Consider the following 20,394-nt stretch of genomic DNA (forward strand, 5'->3'; position numbering starts at 1 on the left):
GCGCCTGTGTATGCAAATTAACCCGCCATCTTTGTTGGGTTAATTTGCATACTCACTCCTGGTTGGTTGGTGGGCGTTGTGAAGGCATGGTCAATTTGCATCTTACTCTTTTATTAGTGTAGATTGGCAAACACCAACAACAAAGTAAGAATCTTAAAGGCTGCCAGAGAAACAGAAAGTTACCTATAAGGGATCTCCCATCAGATTATCAACTAATTTCTCAACAGAAACACATCAGACCAGAAGGGAATGGAATGAAATATACAAAGTCAGGCAAATCAAGGGTCTGAATCCCAAGAATACTATACCAGGAAGGCTTTTATTCAAAATTGAAGGTGAAGTCAGGAGCTTCACAGAAAAAAAGGACTAAGGGAATTTATTACCACCAAACCAGCAATGCAAGAAATGCTAAAGGGACTGCTGTAAAAAGAAGAAATAGGAAGGGAAGAAGGAACACAGGCATAAAGAATAAAAATGGAAAAAGATGGCGACCGGCAAGAAAGTAGGAAGGGAGAGTGTGTGAGAGAGTGAGGGAGCAATAGAGGAGTGTGTGGATGTGTGTGGTGTGTGTGTGTGTGTGTGTAAGATAGGGACAGTCAGATCTTGCAGGTCCTACAGGGGGCTGCCAAAACGGGCAGTCTTAAATGGCAAAACACCGCTGCCACCGCAAACACTCCAGGGAGGACACCGCCGGCACAGAAACTACACCATCTTGAAGAACAGAACTGCTTGAGACTAGGATCCTAGCCTCACCACTACCCAATCTAGTCTCAGACACAAACTGGGACCCTACAGCCACTTGGGTAAAAGACCTGCGACCACAGCTGCAGACCCAAGGACACCAAGACTCCAGGCACCCCAGCCGTGGATTTCTGTGAGTCACAGAGCCCATCCCCCTCCTCACGAGTCCACTGCAGCTGCATAGAAACTGCTAGACCCTCTCCACATAAACAGGCCTCCTGCCCACACAGGAAGGATGCTCTGAATTTGACTTGAGGGGCGCAGACATGGGGAGTTTGTTTTCTGCAACTCTCACTCCCATGAACAGACCCCATGCCCACACAGGGAGGCTGTGCTGAATTTGAGCCTGGGCAGACAGACACGAGGAGTTTGTTTCCCTGCAGCTTGCACTCCTGTGACCAGACCCTAGGCACACTCAGGGCAGCTGTGCCACCTGACTTTGATTCTGGGTGAGGGCACACCCAAGCGACAGATACTCCAATACTAGATTCTCAGGGCAGGCACAGGGGGACATTGACTGCTGGAACACTCTAGGGGACTCTGATTTTTGGCACACAACAGCAGGGTCTCTTTTTCAGCAAGGTGCAGGCAGGGTCCCTGATTCTAGGTGTATGTACGGGGCTGCACTGAGCACCAGTGACTCTGATCCTGGGTGAACGGGGCTCCCACAGACCAACGGCAGCGACATGTCTTGGTGTCAGAGCTCTTCAGCGACACTAGGTGGAATGAAGCTTCCGTTGCACACGGCCCAGGCCCCAGCAACTCAGTGATTGGACCTTCTGGTGATAGAATGGGGAGACAATAAAACAATCCCCAGAGAAAAGAAAAAGAGGCATCACCAAGAAATAAATAAGTGAAACTGAGGCATGCAACATGACAGAAAAAGAATTCAGAGTAATGGTTGTACAGTTCATAAACTGGATGGATGAGAAAATCAACAACCTATGCAAAAATCAAGAAGGAATCAAAAGTGATATAGCTACAATCAAAAACGCCATGGGAGGTTTCAACAGTAGAGTAGATGAAGCAGAGGAGCGAATAAGTGAGTTAGAAGATAAGGTATCCCTAACCAGTTTGGATCAGTATATAGACCGTCGGCCTGCGGACTGAAAGATTCCAGGTTCAATTCTAGTCAAGGGCATGTACCTTGGTTGCGGGCACATCCCCAGTAGGAGGTGTGCAGAAGGCAGCTGATAGATGTTTCGCTCTCATCGATGTTTCTAGCTCTCTATCCCACTCCCTTACGCTCTGTAAAAAAGCAGTAAAATATATTTTAAAAAGGAAGAAGATAAGGTAGAGAAACAAGCCCAATCTGAACAGCAACTGGAGAAAAAAATTAAAAAGCAGGAGGAGAGCCTAAGGGAGCTTTGGGACAACACAAAATGAAGTAACATATATATAATAGGGCTGCCAGAAGGACAAGAAGACCAGCAAGGATTAGAAAATCTATTTGAAGAAATAATGACAGAAAACTTCCCGGATATGGGGAAGAAAAATGTCACACAAGTACAGAGAGTTCCAAGCAAAATGAACCCAAAAGAGCCACACCAAGAAATGTCATAATTACAATGGCAAATGTTAACAACAAAGAGAGAATCTTAAAGGCGGCAAGAGAGAGACAGAGAGTTACCTACAAAGGATCCCCCATCAGACTATCAAATAATTTCTCAACAGAAACACATCAAGCGAGAAGGGAATGGAAGGAGGTATACAAAGTGATGCAAAGCAAAGGACTGAATGCAAGAATACTCTATCCAGCAAGACTATCAATAAAAATTGAAGGGAAAATCAGGAGCTTCGCAGACAAAAAAAGGCTAAGGGAGTTTATCACTATCAAAACAGCAATGCAAGAAATGCTAAAGGGAATGCTATAAAAAGAAGAAATTAAAGGGAGGAAGGAACACAGGCATAAAGTACAGAAATGGCTACAAACAAGTCCCTATCAATAATAACATTAAATGTAAATGGATTAAATGTTCCAATCAAAAATCATCGAGTGACTGACTGGATAAGAAAACATGACCCATATATATGATATCTACAGGAGACTCACCTCAGAACAAGGGACTAACACAGAGTGAAAGTGAAGGGATGGAAAAATATGTATCAGGCAAATGGAAATAATAAAAAAAAAGCTGGGGTAGCAATACTTATATCTGACAAAACAGACAAAGTGAAGACCATAACAAGAGACAAGGAAGGCCACTTCATAATTCTAAAGGGATCTATAATAGAAGAGAATATAATTCTGGTAAACATTTATGTGCCTAATGCAGGAGCAACGAAATACATTAAAACAAAACAAAAAAAACCCCTCTGGAAGATATCAGGGAAGAGATTGACAGCAACACAATCATAGTAGGAGACTTTAATACCCCATTAACATCACTGAATAAATCCTCTAGACAAAAAATTAGCAAAGAAACTTCAATCCTAAATGACTCACTAAATCAGATGGACTTAATTGACATCTATAGAACATTCTAACCCAAAACTACAGAATATACATTCTTCTCAAGTGCACATGGGACATTTTTAAAGATAGACCACATATTGGGACACGGGCAAAGTCTCTCCAAATTCAAGAGGATTGAAATAATATCAAGCATCTTCTCAGATCACAATGGCATAAAATTAGAAATCAACTACATAAAAAAAATCATAAAAATTCAAACACTTGGAGGCTGAATAGCATACTATTAAACAATGAGTGGGTTACCAAAGAGGTCAAAGAAGAAATAAAACACATCCTGGAAACAAACGACAATGAAAACAGAACAATCCAAAATCTTTGGGACACAGTGAAAGCAATCCTGAGAGGGAAGTTCATAGCATTACAGGCCTACCTCAAAAAAACTAGAAAAACTGGTAATAAACCATCTAACTCTGCAACTTGAAGAATTAGAAAGAAAGCAACAAGAAAAGCCCAGAGTAAGCAGAAGGAAGGAAATAATAAAGATCAGTGTGGAAATAAATGACATAGAGACCAAATATATATATATATATATGTGTGTGTGTGTGTGTGTGTGTGTGTGTGTGTGTGTGTGTGTATGATCAATGAAACCAAGAGCTGGTTCTTTGAAAGGATAAACAAGATTAATGAACCTCTAGCCAGGCTCACCAAGAAGAAAAGAGAGAGCACCCAAATAAACAAAATCAGAAATGAAAGAGGTGAAATAACAACAGACCCCACAGAAATATGAAGAATCATAAAAAAATACTATGAGCAACTCTACTCCAACCAACTGGTCAACCTAGAAGAAATGGACATGTTCCTGGAAAAATACGACCTTCCAAAACTCAGCCAGGAGAAATAAAAAAATATGAATAGGCTGATAACTGTGGAGGAAATTGAAACAGTAATTAAAAATCTTCCAACAAACAAAAGCCCAGGACCAGACGGCTTCACAGGGGAGTTGTAGCAAACATTCAAAGAAGAAATAAAACTTATCTTCCTCAGACTACTCAAAAAAATTCAAGAGGAAGGAGCACTTCCAAGCTCTTTCTAGGAAGCCAAAATTACCCTAATCCCAAACCAGATAAAGACAATACAAAGAAAGAGAATTACAGGCCAATATCCCTCATAAACATAGACGCCAAAATCCTCAACAAAATTCTAGCAAATCTAATCAAGCACTACATTAGAAAGATAATGCACATGACCAAGTGGTATTTATTCCAGTGATGCAAGGATGGTACAATATCCGCAAATCAATAAATGTGATACATCACATAAACTGAGACATAAAAACCATAAATTCATATAGATTGATGAAGAAAATCATTTGACAAAATCCAACACCCTTTCTTGATAAAAACTATCAGCATGGTGGGAATTGAAGGATCATACCTCAACATAATAAAAGCCTTATATGACAAACTTACAGCCAACATCATACTCAATGGGCAAAAACTAAAACCATTTCCACTAAGAACAGGAACAAGACAGGGATGCCCACTCTCACCACTCCTGTTCAACATAGTACTGGAAATACTAGCAATAGTGATCAGACAAGAAGAAGAAATAAAAGGCATCCAAATTGGAAAAGAAGAAGTAAAACTGTCCTTATTCGCAAATGACATGATATTGTACATAGAAAACCCCAAAGACTCCATCAAAAAACTAGTAGACTTAATAAATGAATTCAGCAATGTAGCAGGATACAAAATAAACACCCAGAAGTCTATTGCTTTTCTATACACCAATAATGAACTCACAGAAATAGAAATTTAAAAAGCAATCCCATTTACCATTGCAACAACAAAAAAATTAAGATACCTAGGAATAAACTTAACTAAGGAGGTAAAAGACCTTTACTCAGAAAATTATAGGATGCTGAAAAAAGAGACAGAGGAAGACATAAACAAATGGAAGAATATACCAAGTACATGGATTGGTAGAATCAACATCATTAAAATGTCCATACTACCCAAAGAAATCTATAAATTCAATGCAATCCCCATTAAAATACCAATGGCATACTTCAAAGACCTAGAACAAATTCTCCAAAAATTCATCTGGAATAAAAAAAAAGACTCCAAATAGCTACAGCAATCATGAGAAAGAAGAACAATGTTGGAGAGATCACAATACCAGATATAAAGGTATACTACAAAGCTATTGTTCTCAAAACTGCCTGGTACTGCCCTAACCGGTTTGGCTCCATGGATAGAGCGATGGCCTGCAGACTCAAGGGTCCCAGTTTTAATTCCAGTCAAGGGCATGTACCTTGGTTGCGGACACATACCCAGTAGGGAGTGTGCAGGAGGCAGCTGATCGATGTTTCTCTCTCATTGATGTTTCTAATCTCTGTCCCTCTCCCTTTCTCTCTGTAAAAAATCAATAAAATATATATTTTTAAAAACTGCCTGGTATTGGCACCAGAATAGACATATAGACCAAAAGAACTGAACAGAGAAACCAAAAATCGACCCAAGCCATTATGCTCAATTAATATTTGACAAAAGAGGCAAGACCATACAGTGGAGTCAAGACTAGTCTCTTCAATAAATGGTGTTGGGAAAATTGGACAGATACATGCAAAAAAAAAAATGAAACTAGATCACCAACTTACACCATACACAAGAATAAACTCAAAATGGATACAGGACTTAAACATAAGACGGGAAACCATAAAAATATTAGAGGAATCCATAAGCAGCAAAATCTCAGACATATGCCAAAAGAACTTCTTCACTGATACTGCCCCTAGGGCAATGGAAGCCAAAGAGAAAATAAACAAATGGGACTACATCAAAATAAAAAGCTTTTGCATAGCAAAGGAGACCATCAATAAAACAACAAGAAACCCCACTGTATGGGAGAACATATTTGCAAATGTTATCACTGATAAAGGTTTAATCTCCAACATCTACAGGCAGCTTATACAACTTAATAAAAGGAAGATAAATGATCCAATAAAAAAAAGGGCAACGGACCTAAATAGAATCTTTTCAAAAGAAGACAGAAGGAAGGCCAAGAGACACATGAAAACATGCTCAAAGTCACTAATTATCCGAGAGATGCAAATCAAAACGACAATGCGATACCATCTCACACCTGTCAGAATGGCTATCATCAACAAATCAACAAACGACAAGTGTTGGCGAGGATGCGGAGAAAAAGGAACTCTCGTGCACTGCTGGTGGGAATGCAGACTGGTGCAGCCACTGTGGAGAACAGTATGCAGTTTTTTAAAAAAACTGAAAATGGAACTCCCATTTGACCCAGTAATCCCACTCCTAGGAATATATCCTAAGAAACTAGAAACCACCAATCAGAAAGGATATATGCACCACTATGTTCATAGCAGCACAATTTACAATAGCTAAGATTTGGAAACAGCCTAGGTGCCCGTCAGCAGATGACTGGATCAGAAAACTATGGTACATCTACACAATGGAATACTATGCTGTCATAAAAAAGAAGGAATTCTTACCATTTGTAGCAACCTGGATGGAATTAGAGAACATTATGCTAAGTGAAATAAGCCAGTCAATGAAAGAAAAATACCACATGATCTCACTCATTTGTGGATAATAAAAAACATTATAAACTGATGAACAAAAAGATAGATACAGAGACAGTAAAGCATCAAACAGACTGTCAAATTACAGCAGGAAGGTTAGGGAGAGGTGGGGGAAATAAGAGATCAACTGAAGGACTTATATGCATGTATATAAGAATAACCAATGGATGCAAAACACTGGGGGATGAGGGCATGTATGGGAGTGGGGTGGGGGCGGGCAATGGTAAGATATGTACACATATAATACCTTAATAAAATAAATAAATAAATAGTAAAAATTAAAAAATAAAAAGAAATGGATACCTTAAATGACACACTAGATCAGATGAATTTAATTGATATTTACAGAACATTTCACCCCAAAGCTGCAGAATTTATATTCTTCTCAAGTGCATATGGGACATTCTCAAAGATAGACCACATGTTAAGACACAAAATAAGTCTCTACAAGTTCAAGAATATTTAAATCATATCACGCATCTTCTCAGATCATGATGGCATGAAATTAGAAACCAACTACAATAAAAGCACTCAAAAACATTCAAGCACTTCGAGGCTAAATAGTATGCTATTGACCAATGAATGGGTTACCAATGAGATCAAGTAAGAAATCAAAAACTTCCTGGAAACAAATGAAAATGAACACACAAATACCCCAAATCTCTGGGACACAGTGAGAGCAGTCCTGAGACGGCAGTACAACCATCATGGGCCTACCTCAAGGAACAAGAAAAAGCTCAAATAAACAATCTAAACCTATGACTAAAAGAACTAGAAAAAAATACAAAGATAAAAGCCCAGAGTAATTAGAAGGAAGGAAATAGTAAAGATGAGAGCATAAATAAATGACATAGAGATAAAAAAAAAATACAAAAGGTCAATGAAACCAGGCTTGGTTCTTTGCAAAGATAAGCAAGATTAATTAATCTTTAGCCAGACTCATCACAGCTGATCCAGCAATATATTAAAAAGTTCATATACATCATGACCAAGTGGGATTTATCCCACAGGGAAGAAAGGCTGGTACTATATTCACAAATCAATAAACATGATACATCACATAAACAAAACTAAGGATAAAGATCACCTTATATCAATAGGTGCAGAAAAAGCATTTGACAAAATCCAGCACCCATTTATGATAAAAGCTCTCAGCAAAGTGGTAATAGAGGAGTCATACCTCAACATAATAAAGGCCATGTACAAAAAACCTACAGTCGACATCATACTCAATGTGCAAAATCTAAAAGTGTTGCCATTCAGATCAGGAAGAATACAGGGATGTCTGCTTTTACCTCTCTTATTCAACACTAGAGGCCCAATGCACAAAATTTGTGCATGGGGGTGGGGGGGCACATCCCTCAGCATGGCCTGCACCCTCTCCAATCTGGGAACCTTCAGGGGATGTCTGACTACTGGTTTAGGCCTGACCGGGATCTTCCTTCTCACAATCCGCGACTGCTGGCTCCTAACCATTGCCTTCCTGCCTGCCTGATTGCCCCTAACCACTTCTGCCTGCCAGCCTGATCACCCCTAACGGCTCTCCTGCTGGCCTGATTGACGTCTAACTGCTCCCCTGCCTGCCTGATCGCCCACAACTGCCTTCCCCTGCCAGCCTGATCGCCCACAACTGCTCTCCCCTGCCAGCCTGATCGCCCACAACTGCCCTCCCCTGCCAGCCTGATCGCCCACAACCGCCCTCCCCTGTTGCGACCCGCCTCCTCCACTGGGCCCCGCTTCCACTGTGCATGTGGCCATCTTTTGATGGCCATCTTTTGACAGCCATCTTGTGATGGCCATCTTGTGACGACGTTAGGGTGTGATGCATGACAACCACCTAGGCCAGTGGTCGGCAAACTCATTAGTCAACAGAGCCAAATATCAACAGTACAACGATTTAAATTTCTTTTGAGAGCCAAATTTTTTAAACTTAAACTTCTTCTAATGCCACTTCTTCAAAATAGACTCGCCTAGGCCGTGGTATTTTGTGGAAGAGCCACACTCAAGGGGTCAAACATGTGGCTCGCGAGCCGCAGTTTGCCAACCATGGACCTAGGCTATTATTAGTATAGATAGTGCTGGAAGTCCTAGCCACAGCGATCAGAAAAGAGGAAGAAATTAAAGGCATCCAAATTGGGAAGGAGGAACTAAAACTGCCATTATTTGCAGGTGATGTGATATTGTACATAGTAAATACTACAGAATCTACCAAAAAGCTACTAGACTTAAATGAATTTGGCAAAGTTGCAGGATACACAATTAATACCTAGAAATTGATGGCATTTTTATACACCAATAATGAACTCTCAGAAAGAGAAACTAAGAAAACAATCCCACTTACTATTACAAAAAACAATCCCACTTACTATTACAAAAAACAGGCACCTAGGAATAGACTGAAGCGAGGAGATAAAATACCTGTATTCAGAAAACTGTTGGACATTGAGAAAAGAAATAGAGGAATATACAAACAAGTGAAAGCATATACCGTGTTCATGGATTTTAACAATTAACATCTTTAAAATGTCCATGCTACCCAAAGCAAACTATAGATTCACTGGAATCCCTATTAATACACCAATGGTTTATTTTACAGATCTAGAACAAATATTCCAAAAATTTGTTTGAAACCCCAAAAGACCCTGAATAGCCTCAACAATCTTGAGAAAGAAGAACAAAGTTGGAGGAATCAGAAGACTAGATATCAAGTTATACTACAAACCACTATAATCAAAACACCATAGTACTAGAACAGGAATAGGAATATACTTTAATGAAACAGAACAAAGACCCCAGAAATTGACCCAAGCCATTACGCTCAATTAATATTTGACAAAGGAGGCAAGAGCATACAATGTAGTAAAGACAGTCTCTTCAATAAGTAGTGCTGGGGAAAAGGACAGATACATGCAAAAAAGTAAAACTAGACCACCAACTTACACCATACACAAGAACAAACTCAAAATGGATAAAATATTTAAATGTAACTTGGGAAAACATAAAAATTTTAGAAGAAAATATCACCATTAAAATTTCAGACATCTCACATGGCAGAATTTCCACCAATGCATCTCCTAGGGCAAGAGAAACAGGAAAAATAAACAAGTGGATCTTCATCGAAGTAAATAGCTTCTGCACAGGAAACAAATAAACAAAACACACACAAAAGAACTGAGAACAAACAAACCAGAAACCCCCACAAAACCATCAGCAAAGCAACAAGGGAGCACACTGTATGGGAGAACATATTTGCCAATGATACATCTTAAAACGGGTTAATTTAAAAAAATAAACAAAGTTTGCATATAACTCCACACCAAGAAGACAAACAATCCAATTTAAAAATTGAGTCAAGATCTTGAATAGACACTTCACCAAAGTGGACATACAGATGGCCAAGAGACATTATGGAAAAATGCTCAAAATCACTAATCAACTGAGAGATGGAAATTAAAAGCACAATGAGGTATCACCTCACACCTGTCAGAATGGCTACCATCAACAAATCAACCAATGACAAGTGCTGGAAAGGACGTAGAGAAAAGGGAACCCTAATACATTGCTGGTGGGAATGCAGACTGCTGCAGCCATTATAGAAAACAGTGTGGAAGTTCATCAAAAAATTAAATATGGAACTGCCATTTGACCCAGCAATCCCACTTCTAGGACTATATCCTAAGAATCCCAAAACACCAATCAGAAAGAATGTATGCACCTCTATGTTCATAGCAGCACAATTTATAATAGCTAAGATCTGGAAACAGCCCAAGTGCCCATCAGTAGATGAGTGGCTAAAAGGGTTGTGGTTCATTTATACCATGGAATACTATGTGGCTGTAAAAAAAAAAAAAAAAAAAAAAAAAGAAGGATCTCTTACCCTTTGAGTCAGTATGGATGGACCGGGAGAGTAATAATGCTAAGCAAAATAAGCCAGTCAGAGAAAGACAAGCATCACATGATCACACTTTTTTATGGAATCTAATGAACAAAATAAACTGACGAACAAAATAGGTCCAGAGGCATGGATGCATGAACACACTGAGATGCCAGAGTGGAAGGGTATGGGGGGGACAGGAAGAGAACTTGTACGCATATATGCGTAGCTCATGGGCGCAGACAATAGTGTGGTGAAGGCCTGGAGTGGGGTAGTAGCTGGGTGGAGGAGGTCAAAGTGGGGGGGCAACGAAGGGCATCTGTAATACTGTCAACAATAAAACATTTTCATTTATATATTAGGCACAATAAGAAATTAACAATAACTAGTAGTAAAATAGATCCATTTTAACAATGTACTCTAATAACTAAGATAGCTACTAAATGACTTAAGAGTGGTGGCATTATGATGTCATCACATTACTTAGGGAAGTGTGCAATTTAAAACTTTAAATTATTTATTTCTGGAATTTTCCATTTAATATTTTAAGGTTGTTGTTGATTGCCAGTCAGTGCAACCATGGAAAGCAAATCCTCAAAGAAGGGGGGAGTGCTGTAAAGGAAAAAACATAGTATACACAGGGCTCCGCACTACCCGCAGTTCCAGGCATCCACTTAGGTCTTGTAGCGTGCTCCCCACGGATATGGGAGTCTACTGTGCTAGCAGGCAGTACTTCACGTGATTTCAGGTGGTGGACCTCAAAGTACGGTTATTTCAATCATGCCACTTATTTCAAAAGATAATTCACATAGATCTTTAAGTCCTCCTCAACATTTGCTAACCAATCTCTTCAAGGTAGTAAGAGGGGGGGGCCTCAGGCCTTGAGGAGTGCAGTTCCAGGCAAAACCCTGTGTGTGATCTCTCTGACTCAACCATAGGCGATTTCCAGGCTTCTTGAGAGGCCTCTGGGGAAAAGCTGTCCTCCCCACACCAGATATGGGGCATAAACAGTGCACTGTAGTTTTCTTGAAGGAGCTGTAGTCACACTCAGTGCCTATGCCCTAACTCATATCCATGTATGCACTCCTGTCCCAGGCACCTCCATGTGGAGGCCTTCTTGTGGGGGAGGACAGGGGTGACCTTTCCCTTCTTCCCTCCTTTCCTTCTCATCCAGCCTCCCTGGGGTTGGGGCCCATAAAGCTGCAGGAGTTGAGATGATTCCTGCGTTTGTGCTGTTTCCTTCACCCTCGCTCAGCACTTGGTGGGGGTGGCGCGGAGCTCTGAGCAAGAGGCGCTGGGCTCCCTTGCCCTCTGCGAGCACTGATGCAGCACATACATAACTACTGGACTGTTGTTTTCAGTTCGGCTCCTTGTCATAACTGACCACCTCCACACCTGATTGCTCAACAGGGTGGAACTGGCAACCAGGCAACACACTTACTAGTAGTTTGAAATGAATATCATTTTGTTCTTGTGTTATCTTTACCCTGACCCCATTACCCTCTATTATGGCAAATGGCACAGGGTGGCTCTTTCTGATATAAAATTTCCTCCATCAGTGAATTTATGGGAACAAAACTGTGTGACTTACTTGGAAATACTAAGTAAAGAGCGAATAAAATATAGTCAAGTATAGTCAAGTATAGTCAAGTATAGTCAAGTATAGTCAAGTATAGTATAGTATAGTATAGTATAGTATAGTATAGTATAGTATAGTATAGTATAGTATAGTATAGTATAGTATTAGTTTCTTAGCTTGGGGAAAACTGGTATAGTTCAATGCTGTGGGGAAGTATTTGGCCTTCAAAGAAGAGAATGACTAAAGCACCCACACTCTTCGTGCTGTAATCTGGTGCCTGCTGAGTGGTAGCAAGAACACACTTACATCCCGTATGGCTTCGTAGAGGGCTTTGAAAGTCGGCTGCTTATCATCATGGTAGACGCCTCGGTTCCCGTGCAGAACAGACACCCCTTCAAGCTCCGCCCCTTTGCAGTTGCTGCCATACATGCAGTGGTCAGGACGGTAGTTCCAGTGGCAGGGGAACACATAGAGACACTCTGGTGGTGACAAGAGAAAGACATGTCCACAGTCAGTGCTGGCTCTTTGGCAAACCTGACGATTAAACCAACATTTCCACAAATGGCACATAGCAGATGATTTAAATGTACGTTTGTGATTATGACTCATGGACCAAATTTCAACACATCTGTTAATCCTGAGGTCAGAAATTAAGAGGGTATACATTAGTGATGTTGTCAGTCCCTCCCCCCGAAAGGAGAACAGGGGATAAGAAGGCACACAAGCCCTTGCTCAGACAATTGGTCTGAATCCCAACTCTCATCCAAACACAGTGAAACCTAGGTCCAGTGACTTAATATTCCTGTGCTTCCATTTTTTTTCACCTGTAAAATGGGAATAACAGGACCTCCTTCTTATTTTGATAATTAAACATAAAAAATTCATGTAAAATGCTTAGCAGAGTGCTAAGCACAAAGTGGTAAATAGTGTTACCAGATATAACCAACTATTCAGAAAGATTTTGTGACATGGACAGACCCCCAAAATGGGAGTTAAGATTAAAGCGAAGATTTCTCTTAGGATTAAAAACCAACCAACAGCCCTGGCTACGTGGCTCAGTGGTTGAGCGTTGACCTATGAACCAGGAGGTCATAATTCGATTTCTGGTCAGGGCAAATGCCCAGTTTTGGGGCTTGATCAATAGTTCTCTCTCATCATTGATGCGTCTATCTCTCTTTCCCCCTCCCTTCCTCTCTGAAATCAATAAAAATATATTTTAAAAAATTAAAACCAACAAACAACAGCAAAGAAGAAAAAATCCAAAGAAAGAAGCAAAGCCAAAAGAAAGTTCTTATGCCATGGTGACAATACACACTGTGGGTGAGCATGCGCACATATGTACACCTGTGTGTTTATCTCTCTAACCCAGTGGTTCTTAGCCAAGGGCGAAATTACCCTGCCCCTGGGGCCAGTTGGCAATGTTTGGAGGGAGACATTAGTTGTCATATACGAGAGAAGCTGAAACTTCCTTCTGGTGACTAGAGAACAAGAGTACCCCAAACATCACCCAGTGAATGGACAGCCACTGCAGCCGCAATAGCACCAAATCAAGAAACTCTGCTGTAATCCTGTTGAACTCAGAAAATTTCCTCTTGGTGAATAGGATAACACAATTAGCAATAAATCCATAACTCCCCAGCTTCCTGGCCCTCAGCTTGATGGCTTTAAAGACAGGGCTACAGGCATATGGACCGGAGTTCTCTGTGAATGTGGGTTATTGATCAGGAGAAAGGCCCAGGTGAGAGCACAGAAGAATTAGAGCAGATAGATTACACTATCAGAAAAGCAGTTTAAAGATGTGCTAGTGGGTTGGCTTGATAGCATTCACTTCTCATGGAAAGAACCACTGCTTAGAGAACCCTTACAGAAAGCTTTACCAGGAAAGCGAAGAATGAAGAGGCTACCACACATCCTTATGGCAGACTGTACTAGTACTTATGTCAGTGTAGGTAGCTGGTGAGGATTAATAAATGAAGGGAACAAATGGAATCAGACTTTAAGCCTAATCTACTGGTGAGCGGAATCAGACAGTAAGCCTGAGCCACTGGGAAGTTGCAGCATTCACAGGCTCCCCAGGAAACAACCACAACCTCATTGGGCAGGAAGAATGTCTGGAGAAAACGAGCCATTGGTCAGGATCACAGAGTGGAGGGATAAGCAGCAGCGAAATTCCTTTGCTCGGCACCTGTGCAATGAAAGCCAAGATGGCACAGCAGGAGGGAGCACGTGCTCAGCAGAAACAAGATGAAACAGAAGAACTCTGGGGCGTGCACTGTAGGAGCCAGAGTGATGGCATAAAGGGGCAGAGTCCAGCCTGGGAAAACTGGGGAAAGAATGAGATTAGATGGGGTGCAGAGCCCCAGGATATCCAGGCCATGGATTGGTTAGGGGAGGACCAAGCACAAGCCTGGAAAACCCCAGAGAGTAGGTTGGACAGCTTTGTGGAGGAAAGGGGGCCACGTGCTAACCTGACAGGCTCAGGGAAGGCCTGTGTGGCGGCCTTGAAAACTCAGAGACCTAAAGCAAACACAAAGGATGGTCTTAAATTAAAATATTTTAATTTAAAAAAGCATTTTATAATGGGTAGCTATACCTAGGCTAGTATCTTCCCTGACAAAGAGCCATTTCGATCTTTACTGAGCCTATTGTCATTTTGCAACTAAGATAGCATACCCCTGGAATGTCAGGGTAACTAGTAACTTCCCTTTTTCTGGACCCTCAGGGCAAACAGGGTGCCTGGGCACAGACCCCAGATTTCCCCCATTGTTATTGTTATCTGTGAACTGTTGACTGTCACCAATCCTGAACCACCTAAGAAAAAAGAAGTATGTGTCTATCATTTTACTTTTTTCTTTCTTTTTCTATTGTTTAAAGTATTACTAATAGTAGTACATACATCTCCTTTTTTCCCCCCAATTGACCTTCCCCCAGCTCCCCTACTCCCCGGCACATGCCCTCACTCCCCATCCAGTGTCTTGTGTCCATTGGTTATGCTTATATGCATGCATACAAGTCCTTCGGTTGATCTCTTACCTCCTCCCCGCCCCCCAACCCTTCCCAGCCTTCCTGCTATCGTTTGACAGTCTGTTCGATGCTTCTCTGTCTCTGTATCTATTTTTGTTCATCAGTTTGTAATGTTCTTTATTATCCACAAATGAGTGAGATCATGTGGTATTGTTCTTTCACTGACTGGCTTATTTTGCTTAGCATAATGCTCTCCAGGTCCATCCAAGCTGTTGCAAATGGTAACAGCTCTTTCTTTTTTATAGCAGCATAGTATTCCATTGTGTAGATGTACCACAGTTTTCTAATCCACTCATCTGCTGATGGGCGTTTAGGCTGTTTCCAAATCTTAGCTATTGTAAATTGTGCTGTGAACATAGGGGTGCATATATCCTTTCTGACTGGTATTTCTGTTTTCTTGGGATATATTCCTAGAAGTGGTATTACTGGGTCAAATGGCAGTTGCATTATTAATTTTTTGAGGAAACGCCATACTGTTTTCCACAGTGGCTGCACCAGTCTGCATTTCCATCAGCTGTGAAGGAGGGTTCCTTTTTCTCCGCATTCTCTCCAGCACCTGTCATTTGTTGATGATAGCCATTCTGACAGGTGTGATGTGGTACCTCATTGTTGTTTTGATTTGCATCTCTCAGATAGTGACTTTGAGCATGTTTTCATATGTCTCTTGGCTTTCTGAATGTCCTTTTTCGAAAAGTGTCTATTTAGGACATTTGCCCATTTTTTGATTGGGTTATCTCCCTTTTGTTAAGTTGTATGAGTTTCCTGTAAATGTTGGAGATTAAACCCTTATTGGATATAACATTGGCAAATATGTTCTCCCATGCAGTGGGCTTTCTTGTTGTTTTGTTGATTGTTTCTTTTGCTGTACAGAAACTTTTTATTTTGATGTAGTCCCATTTGTTTATTTTCTCCTTAGATTCCATTGCCCTAGGAGCTGTATCGTTAAATATATTGCTATGACAAATGTCTGCTATTTTGCTCCCTATGGCTTCTTCTAAGATTTTTATGGTTTCCCATCTTATGTTTAAGTCCTTTATCCATTTTGAGTTTATTTTTGTGTATGGTGTAAGTTGGTGGTCTAGTTTCATAAATTTTTTGCAATTATCTGTCCAGTTTTTCCCAACACCACTTATTGAAGAGACTGTCTTGACTCCATTGTATGGTCTTGGCTCCTTTGTCAAATATTAATTGCACATAATGGCTTGTGTCGATTTCTGGGTTCTCTGTTCTGTACCACTGGCCTATATGTCTGTTCTTGTGCCAGAACCAGGCAGCTTTGAGCACAATGGCTTTGTAATATAGCTTGATGTCTGGTATTGTGATCCCTCCAACATTGTTCTTCTTTTTCAAAATTGCTGCAGCTATTCGGGGTCTTTTTTTTATTCCAGATGAATTTTTGGAGAATTTGTTCTGGGTCTTTGAAGTATGCTGTTGGTATTTTAATGGGGATTGCATTGAATTTATAGATTGCTTTGGGTAGTATGGACATTTTAATGATGTTGATTCTACCAATCCATGTACATGGTATATTCTTTCATTTGTTCATGTCTCCCTCTATCTCTTTTTTCAGCATTCTGAAATTTTCTGAGTACAGGTCCTTTATCTCCTTGGTTAAGTTTATTCCTAGGTATCTTAATTTTTGTTGTTGTTGCAATGGTAAATGGGATTCCTTTTTAAACTTCTCTTTCTGTGAGTTCATTATTGGTGTATAGAAAAGCAATAGACTTCTGGGTGTTTATTTTGTATCCTGTTACATTGCTGAATTCATTTATTAAGTCTACTAGTTTTTTGATGGAGTCTTTGGGGTTTTCTATGTACAATATCATGTCATTTGCGAATAAGGACAGTTTTACTTCTTCTTTTCCAATTTGGATGCCTTTTATTTCTTCTTCTTGTCTGATCACTATTGCTAGTACTTCCAGTACTATGTTGAACAGGAGTGATGAGAGTGGGCATCCCTGTCTCGTTCCTGTTCTTAGTGGAAATGGTTTTAGTTTTTGCCCGTTGAGTATGATGTTCGCTGTGGGTTGTCATATATAGCTTTTATTATGTTGAGGTATGATCCTTCTATTCCCACCTTGCTAAGGGTTTTTATCAGAAAAGGGTGTTGGATTTTGTCAAATGTTTTTTCTTCATCAATCGATATGATTATATGGTTTTTATGTCTCAGTTTGTTTATGTGATGTATCACATTTATTGATTTGCAGATATTGTACCATCCTTGCATCACTAGAATAAATACCACTTGGTCATGGTGTATGATCTTTCTAATGTACTGCTGGATTCGATTTGCTAGAATTTTGTTGAGGATTTTGGTGTCTATGTTCATGAGGGATATTGGCCTGTAATTCTCTCTCTTTGTATTGTCTTTATCTGGTTTGGGATTAGGGTAATGCTGACTTCGTAGAAAGAGCTTGGAAGTGCTCCTTCCTCTTGAATTTTTTGGAGTAGTCTGAGGAAGATAGGTTCTGTTTCTTTGAGTGTTTATAAAACTCCCCTGTGAAGCCGTCTGGTCCTGGGCTTTTGTTTGTTGGAAGATTTTTGATTACTGTTTCAATTTCCTCCATAGTTATCGGCCTATTCAAAAATTTTTATTCCTTCTGGCTGAGATTTGTAAGGTTGCATTTTTCCAGGAACATGTCCATTTCTTCTAGGTTGACCAGTTTGTTGGAGTAGAGTTGCTCATAGTATTTTTTTTATGATTCTTCATATTTCTGTGGGGTCTGTTGTTATTTCACCTCTTTCATTTCTGATTTTGTTTATTTGGGTGCTCTCTCTTTTCTTCTTGGTGAGCCTGGCTAGAGGTTCATTAATCTTGTTTATCCTTTCAAAGAACCAGCTCTTGGTTTCATTGATCATACACACACACACACACACACACACACACACACACACACACACATATATATATATATATTTGGTCTCTATGTCATTTATTTCCACACTGATCTTTATTATTTCCTTCCTTCTGCTTACTCTGGGCTTTTCTTGTTGCTTTCTTTCTAATTCTTCAAGTTGCAGAGTTAGATGGTTTATTACCAGTTTTTCTAGTTTTTTTTGAGGTAGGCCTGTAATGCTATGAACTTCCCTCTCAGGATTGCTTTCACTGTGTCCCAAAGATTTTGGATTGTTCTGTTTTCATTGTCGTTTGTTTCCAGGATGTGTTTTATTTCTTCTTTGACCTCTTTGGTAACCCACTCATTGTTTAATAGTATGCTATTCAGCCTCCAAGTGTTTAAATTTTTATGATTTTTTTTACTGTAGTTGATTTCTAATTTTATGCCATTGTGATCTGAGAAGATGCTTGATATTATTTTAATCCTCTTGAATTTGGAGAGACTTTGCCCGTGTCCCAATATGTGGTCTATCTTTTAAAGTGTCCTATGTGTACTTCAGAAGAATGCATATTCTGTAGTTTTGGGGTGAAATGTTCTGTAGATGTCAATTAAGTCCATCTGATTTAGTGAGTCATTTAGGATTGAAGTTTCTTTGCTAATTTTTTGTCTAGAGGATTTATTCAGTGATGTTAATGGGGTATTAAAGTCTCCTACTATGATTGTGTTGCTGTCAATCTCTTCCCTGATATCTTCCAGAAGTTTTTTTATGTATTTGGGTGCTCCTGTATTGGGTGCATAAATGTTTACCAGAATTATATTCTTTTCTTTTATCGATCCCTTTAGAATTATGAAGTGGCCTTCCTTGTCTCTTATTATGGTCTTCACTTTGTCTGTTTTGTCAGATATAAGTATTGCTACCCCAGCTTTTTTTTTTTTCCATTTCCATTTGCCTGATACATATTTTTCCATCCCTTCACTTTTAGTCTGTGTGAGTCCCTTGTTCTGTGGTGGTTCTCCTGTACACATCATATATATGGGTCATGTTTTCTTATCCAGTCAGTCACTCGATGTCTTTGATTGGAACATTTAATCTATTTACATTTAATGTTAGTATTGATAGGGACTTGTTTGTAGCCATTTCTGTACTTTATGCCTGTGTTCCTTCCCCCCTTTCTATTTTTTCTTTTTACAGAATTCCCTTTAGCATTTCTTGCATTACTAGCTTGGTAGTGATAAACTCCCTTAGTCTTTTTTTTTTTTTTTGTCTGCAAAGCTTCTGATTTCCCCCTCAATTTTTATTGATAGTTTTGCTGGATATAGTGTTCTTGCATTCAGTCCTTTGCTTTGCATCACTTTGTATACCTCCTTCCATTCTCTTCTCGCTTGATGTGTTTCTGTTGAGAAATTATTTGATAGTCTGATGGGGGATCCTTTGTAGGTAACTCTCTGTCTCTCTCTTGCCGCCTTTAAGATTCTCTCTTTGTTGTTAACATTTGCCATTGTAATTATGACATTTCTTGGTGTGGCTCTTTTGGGATTCATCTTGCTTGGGACTCTGTACTTTTGTAACTTTTTACTTCCCCATATCAGGGAAGTTTTCTGTCATTATTTCTTCACATAGATTCTCTAAACCTTGCTGGTCTTCTTGTCCTTCTGGCAGCCCTATTATACATATGTTACTTCATTTTGTGTTGTCCCAAAGCTCCCTTAGGCTCTCCTCCTGCTTTTTAATTTTTTTCTCCAGTTGCTGTTCAGATTGGGCTTGTTTCTCTACCTTATCTTCTAACTCACTAATTTGGTCCTCTGCTTCTTCTAGTCTACTGTTGAAACCTTCCATGGTGTTTTTTATTGTTTTTGCATAGGTTGTTGATTTTCTCGTCCATTCGGTGTATGAACTGTACAACCATTACTCTGAATTCTTTTTCTGTCATCTTGGATGCTTACTTTTCAATTATTTCCTTTCTTCATGATTCCTCATTTTCTTTCCTCTGGGGATTGTTTTGTTGTTGCCCCATTCTAACTATCACCAGAAGGCTCAAATGTCGAATTGCTGGGGTCTGGGCCGTGTGCAGTGGAAGCTTCGCACCCCCCGAGTGTCACTGAAGAGTTCTGACCCCAAGACGTGTGGTTGCCATGGGTTCTTGGGAGCCACGCTGGCCTAGAATCAGAGTCACAGGCGCACTTAGTGTGGCCTTGTGTGCACACCTAGAATCAGGGTCCCCACCTGCACCGCACTGAAACAGAGACCCTGCTGGTGTGTGCTGAAAATCAGAGTCCCCTAGCACATGTCAAGAGTCAGAGACCCCCTGT

At 40.1% G+C, this 20,394-nt stretch overlaps 1 protein-coding gene across 2 annotated transcripts in view; it reads right to left on the reverse strand.

Moving 5' to 3' along the window:
* Nucleotides 1-20,394, reverse strand: part of GXYLT2 (glucoside xylosyltransferase 2) — a 155,828-nt gene that overhangs the window by 12,498 nt on the left and 122,936 nt on the right. For both annotated transcript variants that reach the window (XM_080671933.1, XM_080671934.1), the window contains one exon: nt 12,530-12,702. In XM_080671933.1, coding sequence (XP_080528059.1) covers nt 12,530-12,702 — 173 coding nt within the window. The remainder of the gene's footprint in view (nt 1-12,529; nt 12,703-20,394) is intronic.

Source organism: Plecotus auritus (assembly GCF_963455305.1).
Source record: "Plecotus auritus genome assembly, chromosome: 6".
NCBI classification, from domain to species: domain Eukaryota; kingdom Metazoa; phylum Chordata; class Mammalia; order Chiroptera; family Vespertilionidae; genus Plecotus; species Plecotus auritus.